This window comes from Kogia breviceps, chromosome 5 (assembly GCF_026419965.1).
Source record: "Kogia breviceps isolate mKogBre1 chromosome 5, mKogBre1 haplotype 1, whole genome shotgun sequence".
Classification (NCBI taxonomy): domain Eukaryota; kingdom Metazoa; phylum Chordata; class Mammalia; order Artiodactyla; family Physeteridae; genus Kogia; species Kogia breviceps.
Window position 1 is genome coordinate 66,780,236 of NC_081314.1, and position 13,324 is coordinate 66,793,559.

At 37.2% G+C, this 13,324-nt stretch overlaps 1 protein-coding gene across 2 annotated transcripts in view; it reads right to left on the reverse strand.

Annotated features, from left to right (window-relative positions):
- The window catches only part of PARL (presenilin associated rhomboid like), a 66,304-nt gene that overhangs the window by 9,525 nt on the left and 43,455 nt on the right, over window positions 1–13,324 (reverse strand). For both annotated transcript variants that reach the window (XM_059064550.2, XM_059064551.2), the window contains exons 5-7: window positions 10,499–10,594; window positions 9,769–9,918; window positions 8,246–8,316 (exon numbers count right to left, since the gene is read on the reverse strand). In XM_059064550.2, coding sequence (XP_058920533.1) covers window positions 8,246–8,316; window positions 9,769–9,918; window positions 10,499–10,594 — 317 coding nt within the window. The remainder of the gene's footprint in view (window positions 1–8,245; window positions 8,317–9,768; window positions 9,919–10,498; window positions 10,595–13,324) is intronic.

Below are 13,324 nucleotides of genomic sequence, written 5' to 3' on the forward strand. Positions count from 1 at the left end.
ACCTCTTTATTGGAGTATAATTGCTTTACAATGGTGTGTTAGTTTCCGCTGTATAACAAAGTCAATCAGCTATACATATACATACATCCCCCTATCTCCTCCTTCTTGCATCTCCCTCCCTCCTACCCTCCCTATCCCACCCCTCTAGGTGGACACAAAGCACTGAGCTCATCTCCCTGTGCTATGTGGCTCCCTCCCACTAGCTACCTATTTTACATTTGGTAGTGTATATAAAGTCAGTTTCTTTGTGACTATAATTTATTGTCCTTATATTATTTTAAAGATAGGAGGCAGTTCCATTATCCTTCTAAAGTTTTCTCAAAGTGACCTTTATCTATGCAGATTTAAATATATTTATGTGTCTGAATAAGTTGCAACTTGCTTTTTAGACAAATGTTTGGCATACCCCATGCAGAGATTCTTTATTTTCACCTTTTCTAGTAGGAGGCTTTTAAGAATATAATAAAAATGAACCCTACCTCCTCAGAAAAATTCATACATATTTTAGATATAATTTCAGGGGCTCATGAACCCAAACCCATGTAGACCCTAGAGGTCTGCTTCTTTGATTAGAGGTAAAGATCTTTTATTCTCCACTAATAATTTGTTTATGTACACTGGTTAGGAACTTGTAATCAATATGCACATATATTTTTATTTATTTCATAAGTAAACAATTTTCATTAAGTACTTTTCTTTATTAATATATAACCTTCATGTATCTATCATATAAATTTTTTTTTACACTATGAATTTTAAATGAATTTGCCCTACGAGGCCTTCTGCTTCCACAAGTTACATACAGCTAAAAACCCTGAGCATTATATGTAAAACAAATATAAGATGACTCTAAAAGACTGAGAAAGGAAAGCAGCCCAGCTAGGAACCTTAGGATCCAAGGAATGACACAGTGGTGAGTTCCCTGGGTTTTCTTTTGGCCTCATGCTGCTCAGACTGGGCTCTGGAGAAGCTCACAACCTGGAAACACCAATGAACTCAGACAAAATAGGCCTGTACCAAAAAATGCTCTCTCTAGCCAAAGGACCAAGAAAGCACAGCCTAGCAAGACACAAAACTTTTAGACAATAACCACTTTACTCCAGCCAAACACCACAGAAACAACTGTGGCCTGATCCCCATCAGCAAAAGCTGAGTGGAGAGCCTGGACTTCCAGCCTTACAGACTGTAATGAGGTGTCCCACTGTCCCTGACAGGGTGGTGTCAGTGGAGGCCACACAGGCAGCAGTAATAAGACACTCTTCCTCCTCCTAGCCAGGGCTGTATCAGTAGAGGTCTCCTGGGGAGCCCAAACTCCCCGCCCTGCAGCAACAAGAGCTCTTCCCCCGCAGTGTCAAAGGAGACTGAGTGGGGAACCTGGACTGCCTCACTCACCTGGCAGTAGCAATCACAGCACTGTCAGAGGTGGCCTGCTAAACAGTAGATTTAATTAAGATTAAAGTCTCATAACATAATCCAAAATGTCCAGGTTTCATTTAAAAATCACTCATCAGGGAATTCCCTGGTAGTCCAGTGGTTAGGACTTGGCACTTTCAATGTCATGGCCGAGGTTAGATCCCTAGTCAGAGAACTAAGATCCTGCAAACTGCGAGGCATGGCCAAATAAATAAATAAAATAAAAATCACTCATCATACCAAGAACCAGAAAAATCTCAACTTGAATGAGAAAAGACAATTAATAGATACCAACATCAAGATGACACAGATGTTAGAATTATCTAACAAGCATTGTAAAACAGCCATCATACAAGTGGTTCAACAAGCAATTACAAACATGCTTGAAACAAGTAAAAAACAGCACAGAAATAGAAAGGGTCAAAGAAATAGGAGATATCAAGAACAATGTAAACTTTAGAATGAAAAATACAATAACCCAGGGCTTCCTTGGTGGTGCAGTGGTTGAGAGTCAGCCTGCCAATGCAGGGGTCACGGGTTTGTGCCCCGGTCTGGGAAGATCCCACATGTGGCGGAGCGGCTAGGCCTGTGAGCCATGGCCGCTGAGCCTGTGCTCCGCAAGGGAGAGGCCACAACAGTGAGAGGCCTGCGTACAGCAAAAAAAACAAAAAAAACCCAAAAAAACAAAAAAACAATAAGCTAAATAAAAACACTGAATGGTTCGAGCAGAATGGAAAGGACAGAAAATAATCAGTTACCTTGAGACAGAATAGCAATTACCCAATCTGAACAACAGAGAAAAAACAGACTTTAAAAAAAGTTAATGGAGTTTCAGGGACCCATGAGATAATAACAAACTAACATCATGTCATCAGAGTCCCAGAAGGAGAAAAGAAAATGGGTGAGGCTGAAAATGTATCTGAAGAAATGGCTGAACATTTCCCAAAAGACATAAACCTATAGATTCAAGAAACCGAGTGAACCACAAATAAGATAAACACAGATATCCATGACAAGACATACAGTCAAACTTCTGAAACTAAAGACAAAGGAAAAAGTCTAGAAAGTAGTAAGAGAAATGACACCTTACATATAGGGGAAAAGCTATTTGAACAACAAAGAATTTCTCTTCAGAGACTGAGGCCAAAAAAAGTGGCACATTTTTCAACTGCTGAAAGAACTGTCAGCCTGGAATTTTATATACAACGAAAATATACTTCAGAAATGAAGGGTAGAATAAAAATGAAAGGGAAATAAAAACATTCTCAGAAAAAAAACTTGAGAATCTGTGACCAGCAGACCTAACTGGCTAGTGGCTAAAGGAATGGCTAAGAGAAGTTTTCTAAACAATGAAATGATATAAGGAGGAAATCTTGGAACATCAGAAAGAAAGAACAATGGACAAAGTAAAAATTGGGTGTAAATACAATAGACTGTCCTTCTCTCTTGGAATTTTCTAACTTATGTTTAATGGTTGAAGAAAAAATTACAACAGTGATATTCTAAATATATGTAGAGGAAATACTTAAGACGATTATAATTTGGGGAAGGTATGCGGACAAAAAGCAAGGTAAGGCTCACTTCACTCAAACTGGTAAAATGATACCACCAGTAGACTGTGGTAAGTGATATATATAGACTGTAGTACCCACAGCAGCCACTAAAAAGTTATACAAAGAGATATACTCCAGAACACTATAGATAAATCAAAATGGAATTCCAAATGAATCTACACTAGTGATCATTTTATTTCACTTGCAACCTTGTAAGAAAGAGACTGAAGATACTTTCCTAAGCACAAGAATTCAGTTTATGTACAAGTTAGACCAGTGATAAGTTAAATCAATGAAGTTACAGCAAGCAGGTTATCAGAATGTTGGTGAGCAAATTCAGCCTATGATAAACTATTTACAAACATAACCATACAAAATCTATGGGATGCAGTAAAAGCAGTCCTTAGAGGGAAGTTCATAGAAATACAGGCCTTCTTTAAGATATAAGAAAAATCTCAAATAATCTCAAATCTAACCCATCACCTAAAAGAATTAGAAAAAAAAAAAAAAACCTAATGTCTGCAGAAGGAAGGAGACATTAAAGATCAGAGAGGAAATAAATAAAACAAAGATTAAAAAACCAATAGGATAAAACCCAATAAAATCAAGAGCTGGTTCTTTAAAAGGGTAAACAATTGACAAACCTCTGGCCAGGTTCACCAAGAAGAAAGGAAAGAAGACCTAAATAAACAAAATATGAAAGAGGAGAAATCACAACTGATACCACAGAAATACAAAAAACCGTAAGAGAATACTATGAATAATTATATGCCAACAAACTTGACAATCCAGAAGAAATGGACAACTTTTTAGAAACATACAGCCCACCAAACCTTTATCAAGAAGAAATAGATAACTTGAACAGATCACTAGACATGAAATAGAATCTGTAACTAAAAAAACTCCCTGCAGACAGAAGTCCAGAACCAGATGGCTTCACTGGGTAATTCTATTAAACATACAAAGAAGAACTTGTACTGCTCCCTCTCAAACACTTCCAAAAGACTTAAGAGGAAAGAACACTCCCAAAGACATGCTATAAAGCAGCCATCAACCAGACAAAGACACTACCAAAAAAGAAAATTACAGGCCAATATCTTTGATGAATACAGACACAAAAATTCTCAACAAAATATTAGCAAACTGAATCCAACAACACATAAAAAAGGTCATACACCATGACCAAACTGGATTCATCCTAGGGTCACAAGGATGGTTTAACATATGCAAATCAAACAATGTGATATACCACCACAACAAAAGAAAGGACAAAAACCACATGATCATCTCAATAGATGCAGAAAAAGCATTTGATAAAATTAAACACCCATTTGTGATAAAAAACCTTACAAAAATGAGTATAGAGGGAACATATCTCAACATAATAAAAGGTATTTATGACAAACCCACAGCCAATATAATACTCAATGGTGAAAAGCTGAAAGCATTCCTGCTAAAACCTGGAACAAGACAAGGATGCCCACTCTTACCACTTCTCTTCAACATAGCATTGGAAGTCCTAGCCACAGCAATCAGACAAGAAATAAAAGGTATTCAAATTGGTAGGGAAGAGGTAAAACTGTCATTATATGTAGATGACATGATACTATACATAGAAAACCCTAAGACTCCACCCAAAAACTACTAGAACCAATAAACAAATTCAGCAATGTAGCAGGACACAAGATTAACATACAGAAATCGGTTGCATTTCCTTACAATAACAATGAAATATCTGAAAGGGAATGTAAACAAACAATCCCTTTAAAAATTGCATAAAAAAATAAAGGACTTAGGAATAAACCTCACCAAGGAGGTGAAAGACTTATATGCTGAGAACTACAAAACATTAATAGAGGAAATTAAAGATGATTCAAAGAAATGGAAAGATATCCCATGTTCTTGGATTGGAAGAATTAATACTGTTAAAATGGCAATACTACCCAAAGCAATCTACAGATTTAATTTGATCCCTATCAAATTACCCATGACATTTTTCACAGAACTAGAACAAATTATCCTTAAATTTACATACAACCATAAAAGACCCAGAATTGCCAAAGCAATCCTGGGGAAAAAGAACAAAGCAGGAGGCATAACCCTCCCAGACTTCAGACAGTACTACAAAGCTACAGAAATCAAAACAGTGCAGTATTGGCACAAAAAGAGACATACAGCTCAATGGAACAAAACAGGAAGCCCAGAAAAAAAAAAACCCACACACCTACAGTCTATCTTCAACAAAGGAGGCAAGAATATAACATGGGAAAAAAGATAGTCTCTTCAGCAAGAGGTGCTGGGTAAGTTGGACAGCTGCACGTAAATCAATATTAGAACACACCCTCACACCATGCACAGAAATAAACTCAAATCGACTTAAAGACTTGAACAAAAGATATTATACCATAAAACTCCTAGAAGAGATCATAGGCAAAACATTAACATAAATCGTACCAATGTTTTCTTAGGTCAGGCTCCCAAGGCAACAGAAATAAAAACAAAAATAAACAAATGGGGCCTAACCAAACTTACAAACTTTTGCACAGCAAAGGAAACCATAAACAAAATGAAAAGACAACCTAAGGAATGGGAGAAAATATTTTCAAATGATGCGACTGACGAGGGCTTATTTTCCAAAATATACAAACAGCTCATACAATTCAATAACAACAACAAAAAAAAAACCCAATCAAAAAATGGGCAGAAAACCTAAATAGACTTTTCTTCAAAGGAGAAATACAAATGGCCAATAAACACATGAAAAGATGCTCAACATCGCTAATTATCAGAGAAATGCAAATCAAAACTACAATGAGGTACCACCTCACACCGGTCATAAAGGCCATCATTAAAAAGTCTACAAATAACAAATGCTGGAGAGGGTGTGGAGAAAAGGGAATCCTCTTATACTGTTGGTGAGAATGTAGATTGGTGCAGCCACTATAGAAAACAGTATGGAGGTTCCTCAAAAAACTAAAAATAGAGTTGCCATATGATCCAGCAATCCCACTCTTTGGCACACACCCAGACAAAACTAATTTGAAAAGGTACATGCACCACTATGTTCATAACAGCACTATTTACAATAGCCAAGACATGGAAACAACCTAAATGTCCGTTGACAGGGGAATGGATAAAGATGTGGTGTGTACACACACATACATACACACACACACACAAATACACACACACAATGGAATATTAGCAATCAAAAAGAATGAAATAATGCCATTTGCAGCAACATGGAAGGACCTAGCAATTATCATACTAAGTCAGAAGGAGAAAGACAAATATCATATGATATAACTTATATGTGGAATCTAAAATATGATACAGATCAACATATCTATGAAACAAAAACAGACTTACAGATACAGAGAACAGATTTGTGGTTGCCAAGGGGAAGGCAGGGTAGGGGAGGGAAGGAATGGGAGTTTGGGATTAGCAGAGGCAAACTATTATATATAGGATAAAAACAAGGTCATACTGTATAGCACAGGGAACGAATATAATGATAACCAATAATTAGTAAGAAATTCAATTTTTAAATGAGATTCAGAATATGCATAGCTCTAACTAAACAAAACCCTTACCAAAATCTAGTCAGTATTCTTGCTCCCTTGTGCCACTGTTAATTGACAAATATTCTTTAACAATCTTCATCTTTCAAAGACAATATGACCAATACTTTATATTTTCTATCACAATTTTGTCAACAGCACTTTTTTCTCCAGATTTCTCATTAAAAATACCATATACCTGGTGATTTAGTTTTCCTTCATTTTAACCAAGAATGAATGAAAGTATTGGGGGATAATAATTTTATCCTGCCATGGCTCTATAGGATTTTGATGACTGAATAGAAACCACCACTTCCACCTTTCTTACTACATGTTCCTTACTATGCTAAGCACTCTAAACACACTTGCATTGCACATGAGAAAAAGGTATGTTATCCCCATTTTATACGGGGAAGCAGGTTCAGAGAGGTTAAGTAATAAGCCCTGAAAATCATGAGTAAGTGGCAGAGCTGGGATTCAAACTCAGTCTAATTCCAAATGCCATGCCACCACACTCTATTCATGAACTTCAGTTTCCTATCTGTAAAATGGGAATACCACTTGTCTGAGGGCACATCAAAATGCCTTCCCAGATCCTCCGAAGTAATGAGAAAACTCTTCCCACCCTCAGAACCCCCAATGTCCTCTAGAGACTACTCAGCCCTTTCAATGTATATTAGATGTGTATAATGTTTTCCCCACAACTAAACTAAACTTGAAAGTCAGAGACCATTTCTGATTCATCCTAGAGGTCTTCACTGCCTTCACAAAACAGGTGCTTAGTCGGCAAATGAGGTAGAATTTGAGATATATAAATTATACTGACATCAAGTTTTATATAGAAAACAAACATTCCACGAAGAAAAAAAGGGGGGGCAGGATTAAGTTAAGAAAGCATAAAGGTCATAGGACAAGATACAGGCCTCACTGGGAAAATTAAGTAGATACAAATCTGAGGAACACACAAATTATGGAATGGTTATTTTATATAAGGATTCTTTTCCAAAACTGAACCTTCTTACAGTTTCTTTAAATGTGAAATTCCCTATTTGAATACATTTAAGTGCACTGAATACATTTAAGTGTATTTAACTATGCACAAATTGAATGTGTACTTTTTAAAGAAATATTATGTAAAGATTTCCATGTGCCTAGAAATCTGTCATTAAACTCAAAAGAAAACACAACTGTAATTTTAAAAAATCATCCAGAACATAACTGAGGGTAGGAATTTTGATATCTTGCTCACTGGATGTATCCTCAGCCTCTAGTAAGTACAATGCCTAGTAGTCTAATCTGCATAGCACTCAAATATTGACTAAAGAGGAGGACACAGTATCAGATTAAAATCTCTAATTACTTAGAATTTTCAAATGTTAGATTAGGCTCTCGAGTTTATGGGGATTGCATACCCACTATTTTGACTACTCCTCATGATATATACTCTGTGCCAGTGAAGTATATATAAATGACCAAAGGTTAAATGCTATAGCCTGAAATTTACAAGGCTTTACAAATGTATAAATTCTAAATTAGATGTCGATTAGTTAATAGTATTGTTTAAATATTAATATTTTGGCGTTGATAGTTGTACTGTGGTTGTGTAGTTAATAGTAGGGTTAAGGGTATATATGAACTCTTTGTACTAATTTTGCAACTTTCTTGTAATTCTAAAATTATTTCAAAATGAAGCAAAAAATTTTAGTTAGAAATACTTACTGCACCAAGTGATGGTCCATATCTTCCTGTGGCAACTTTACACACATAACTAACAAAATTGGAAATAACACCTAAGAAATAAATCACATTTCAGTAATTTTAGTGAGGTATAAAAATGGCTTCCATTTCTGACCTCCACCCCACAGAGACTAACAATGTTGGGTTTCTACCCAGGTCACTACGAGGTGCAGGCATAAATACTTATCCTGCCTGTCGCTTCAGATATATTATAGGGAAAGCAAAGTCTGACCCACTGTACCACTTACTGAGTAACAGAGGGTCATTCACTTTACCTTGTAGTTATCATTTTCCTCATCTACACTGTATGAAGAAAGACTAGTTCCCAAACTCACCAACTGTCTTGGAATTCTCTGGACTGCACTCTAAACACTGAATCAGAACCTCTGGAGTGGGACCAGGGAGTCTATATTTTACCCAGCTTGCCAAATGAATGTGTTACAGATCTAGACTAGATGATCCTTTACAGGTCCCTTTGGCACCAACGTCATCTGAACCAAGTATGGCTAATTTTAAAAAACAACTTTCTATAGAGGAGGAATTAATGGCACTTGAAACAGACCCTTCGTACCTACAACAACATTAGTGCTCGGGGAAAGAACTACACACTTACCTTATTAGACCAAAGAGACTGCTCAGCTTCTGTTCCCAGGACTAGATGCACATGAGTATTTAATCAACACTGATTTAAGTACCCACTCTGGGCCTTGTGGTAGGTGCTTTTATTTTATCCCTTCTACAACCCCATGTCATGAGAGGAAGTAGTATTATCCTCAGAGAGGTATAGTCTTTTCTGCAACATCACACAGCTGGTAAGCAGAAACAGGATCTGAAACTAGGTCTCCTGTCTCCAAGCTCAGTGTCTTTTCACTTACATATATCTGCCAGATACACTGTTTTTAAATGAAGGTATTTTAGGAATGAATTTTTACACTTTATGGTTTTAATTAAGTACATTTTGCAAACAAAGTTAAAATAATTTTTTTTGAGATAAGTAAAATATAATCAACCAACTGCCAATTTAGCAGCATCTAGGAACCTAGAATCCTGCACTATCATTTACTAGTAAAATAAGGAAATGATGCTGCCTCCAGGATGACTTGAGTGGTTCCATGATAATATATGCTTGCAACAAAGAATGAACTCATTCTTGACAATCTTATTGGATAGCTAATCGAAAGTTTTCTGAAAACTGAACACACTTGGGAAATGAGCGTTAAGGTTATTTAACACAGATCCAGATGACTGAGGCAGCCTGGAAGTCTGGGAACCACTAATCTATAAAATGGTGGGCCTGAGCTAAAGAAACCAAGGCCTAGGGAGATAAAAATGACATGCTTAAACACTACACCAGTTTGTATCCTACTCTATATACAATCTGAGAAACAAATATGTACTGAGCACTTACGGTATATAGAATATGGCTATAATCATTCCCTTTGTCCCTTCTCCAGACAGGGGAGAACACTTATACTCTGAAAGGGCCTGAGATGAAAGCTTATTACCTGCAGATAAGTACACTGCCATGAACTGCTCTTGACCGAGAATGTTCACTATGCTGGAGGAGAAGCTCCACAAGACATACATATTGGCTGCCATGTGAAACAAGGAGAAATGGCTGAATGTTGACAGCAACATTGGAGAACAAAGGACCTCTACAAGAGAAAGAAAAAGTCTTGTAATTGTGGAATACACAGCCAGTAAAAATGATCCATTTTAGACTTTTTCATTATTACTATGACACAAACATGCGAAACCAACCAGAGCTAGTTAAAAGATTGGATAAGATTGTTTAAGACAGCTTTTTACCACTTGAAAAATGCTATCTTAAATCTCTTTTCTACTTAGTAAGCAACCAATAGATTCTCAGGTCAATGAAAGCAACTTGTCCTATAGAAAAAGTTAGTTAGAAAAAAGAATTAGTAAATTATTTCAATTACAGAAATAAAATTGTATATAATAGTCTCTTCAAAGAGTAAACTTGTAGTGATCACGGATCTTAAGTCACTAAAAAATATTTAGATATCTACTATGTGCAAGGTACATTTTAGGTGCCTCGACACAGCTGTAAGAGAAATGAGGTTCCTGTCCTCCAAGAGTTTACAGCCTATCCTCCAGATTTTGCTTACAATTATTGACAAGTAAATCATCTTTTTTATAGCACTTCAATTACCATAAGCATATTTCTTCCATTTTACCTCTACCTCAAAATAAAATCACACAAGTTAGACTTACTTGAGGCTGGACTGGATGTGAAATATCTGATCATCGTCCGCTGTAGAGAAGGTACTCTCCACAAACAAAATACAAAAACATTTGCAGCTATGATACCTACAAAATAAACATTTATAATTTAGGGAAGTTAAAAATAAAAGCAAAGAAAGTCTGATCAAAAGTCCACCCGAGGGACTTCCCTGGCAGTCCAGTGGTTGAGACTTCGCCTTCCAATGCAGGGGGGTGCGAGTTCAATCCCTGGTCAGGGAGCTGGGATGCCTCATGCCTCACAGCCAAAAAACATAAAACAGAGGCAGTGTTGTAGCAAGTTCAATAAAGACTTTAAAAGTGGTCCACATCAAAAAAAAAAAAAAATCTTAAAAAAAAAAGTCCACCCAAATGAGATTTTCTACCACATTATTTAAGAGTATTATATACTTGGGGGGCTGGGGAGTAAGCTAAGAAAAGTAAGTGAAATCAATGTTTCTGAGTATCAAAACTGTCACAGGTTGGTAAAGTCAAAAAATTCCTGGAAAATGCTCTAGGAGCTAACTTCCTTCACTCAGATCCATATTTTACTCCTTCAGAACAGTTCACTCTTCTCAATAAATAATCAGATCTATAATTATTGCTTGAAAATGGCCAAGGCAAAGACAGAAGTAATGTACAGAATTAGGTTCTTTGGCCAAGAGTCAAAAAGCTACATAACATCACTTCTTTTTCCACAGGGAATGGTATGCTTCTTTAACTTCTGGACAGCTTGTGGAAACACCTATGGATCATCTATATAGGGACTTCCCTGGTGATCCAGCGGTTAAGACTCTGCGCTTCCACTGCAGGGGGCACGGGTTCAATCCCTGGCCAGGGAACTAGGATTCTAGGATCCCACATGCTGCTCGGCGCTGCCAAAAAATTTAAAAAAATTTTTTTTTAAAAGTCATCTGTGAAGATGAAGATCCACATGTCTGAGAAAAAAACTCATTAGATAAGAATTCAGGAATAGTCTGGAAGACTTTTGCAACTGCTTTTGAAAATATGTCTACATGTGGGAGTTGGGTGACTGTTTTATTTTTCTGCAGAGAACTGATGCTGCTAGAACTACCACTAAATTGTTTATTTACTGATAAAATGTGACTAAATAGTTAATTCTAGGGAAGAAATTAAGTTATTCTTAAAAACTACAAACTTTAAAAAGCTACATTAATTTTAGGTACCACAACTCCTTACATACAGTAGGCACTCATCTACTTGAATTAAAGAAATTTAAACATGTATTCACTCATCCTGTCTCTTTAGGCAACAGGAAACTAGCCCTTTCAACTTCTTCAATGATAACAGGACTGATTCCAGCAACATTCTGGTAAAATAATTTATTTTAGAAGATATTCACTGTACAGTCCCTGCCAGCTGCTACATCTTGGAGTTTTCCTTTGGCCCCCATATTTGTGCACTCTGTAAGACTCTCAGCTATCCACTGGTATTTCTAGTTTCCCTAGTTTTTGCTCTCCCACTTAAGAGTTAGAATCTATGAAAAATGGTAGTTTCCTTTCCAAAGACATTTTTTCCCATTTTAATATCTGAAATCAGGATGCATCTTACAATTGGTAGTGTGTCCAATGAACTGGTAGTATCTTTCCTTTCTTCATAGCACACTAGATGGTGTTTTACTACATTTAACTGAACTGATCCTATCAATTTTATCAGATGCCCTAAGTGAGGACTGTGACTGATTATGACAGCTATTTTACCATCTTTCATTAAAAAAATTTTTTTTAAATCTTTAAAAAAAAATTTCTTTCTTTCATTTTTGACTGTGTTGGGTCTTCATTGCTACGCACAGGCTTTCTCTAGTTGCGGCGAGTGGGGGCTACTCTTCGTTGCAGTGCGCGGGCTTCTTATTGCGGTGGCTTCTCTTGTGGAGCATGGGCTCTATGCACACGGGATTCAGTAGTTATGACATGCGGGCTCAGTAGTTGTGGTGCACGGGCTTAGTTGCCCTGTGGCATGTGGGATCTTCCCAGACCAGAGCTCGAACCCGTGACCCTGCATTGGCAGGTGGATTCTTAACCACTGTGCCACCAGGGAAGCCCTATTTTACCATCTTTAGTAAATAACTACAACTCTTTCCAAGATGGTGTGAGGAACAGTATTTATTTTTTTTTTAATGGGGGAAAGGGATCATAAACAAGGTAAGTAAGAGCACTGTGTGTACATCCCAATGAGGAATGTGGAATCCTGGGAAGGGAAGGTGGGCAGAGCCTCCTCAGCTGCAGGAACAGACCTCAGGGGTTTATCATAAAAAGAAGTAAGCAGTGATTAGTATTGCCTGGGGTTCTTTAGTTTCTTTTGCAGAGTTAAACATCTTTACTAACCCAGGGACTCTTGGGTCTAGATTGTTGTACAGTGTTTGGTATCTCAGGGTAAAAAAGACTTGAGAATAGTTTGGCCCAGATTTCCATGGTCATAAAGATAAGTCAGGGCTTTGCAGTTTGCTCCAGTTATGGTTCACTGCAAAGAAAGCAAGATGGGGCCACATCCTGCCTGCCGAAAAATGGCAACTACTCTGCCTACTCTGCCAGTTCCACAGGCCACTTCCTGAAACCGGTGACATACAGCACCTAATTCCAAAACCTGCAAGCACTACAGCACTGTAGAGAGCATCTCTGGTTGAAGAAATTACAACCAGGGAAGACTTGAAGGGAAAGATAACCAAAGATATCAAGGTTAACAGTAGCCAAAGAGTTAACATTGCCAAGTTTTCAACTGAAATGTAAGAGGCCTTTTTGGTAAATTTGACAGAATATTGGTACTGGAACACGCTGCAGTTAAACCCCTCACTTCATAGAC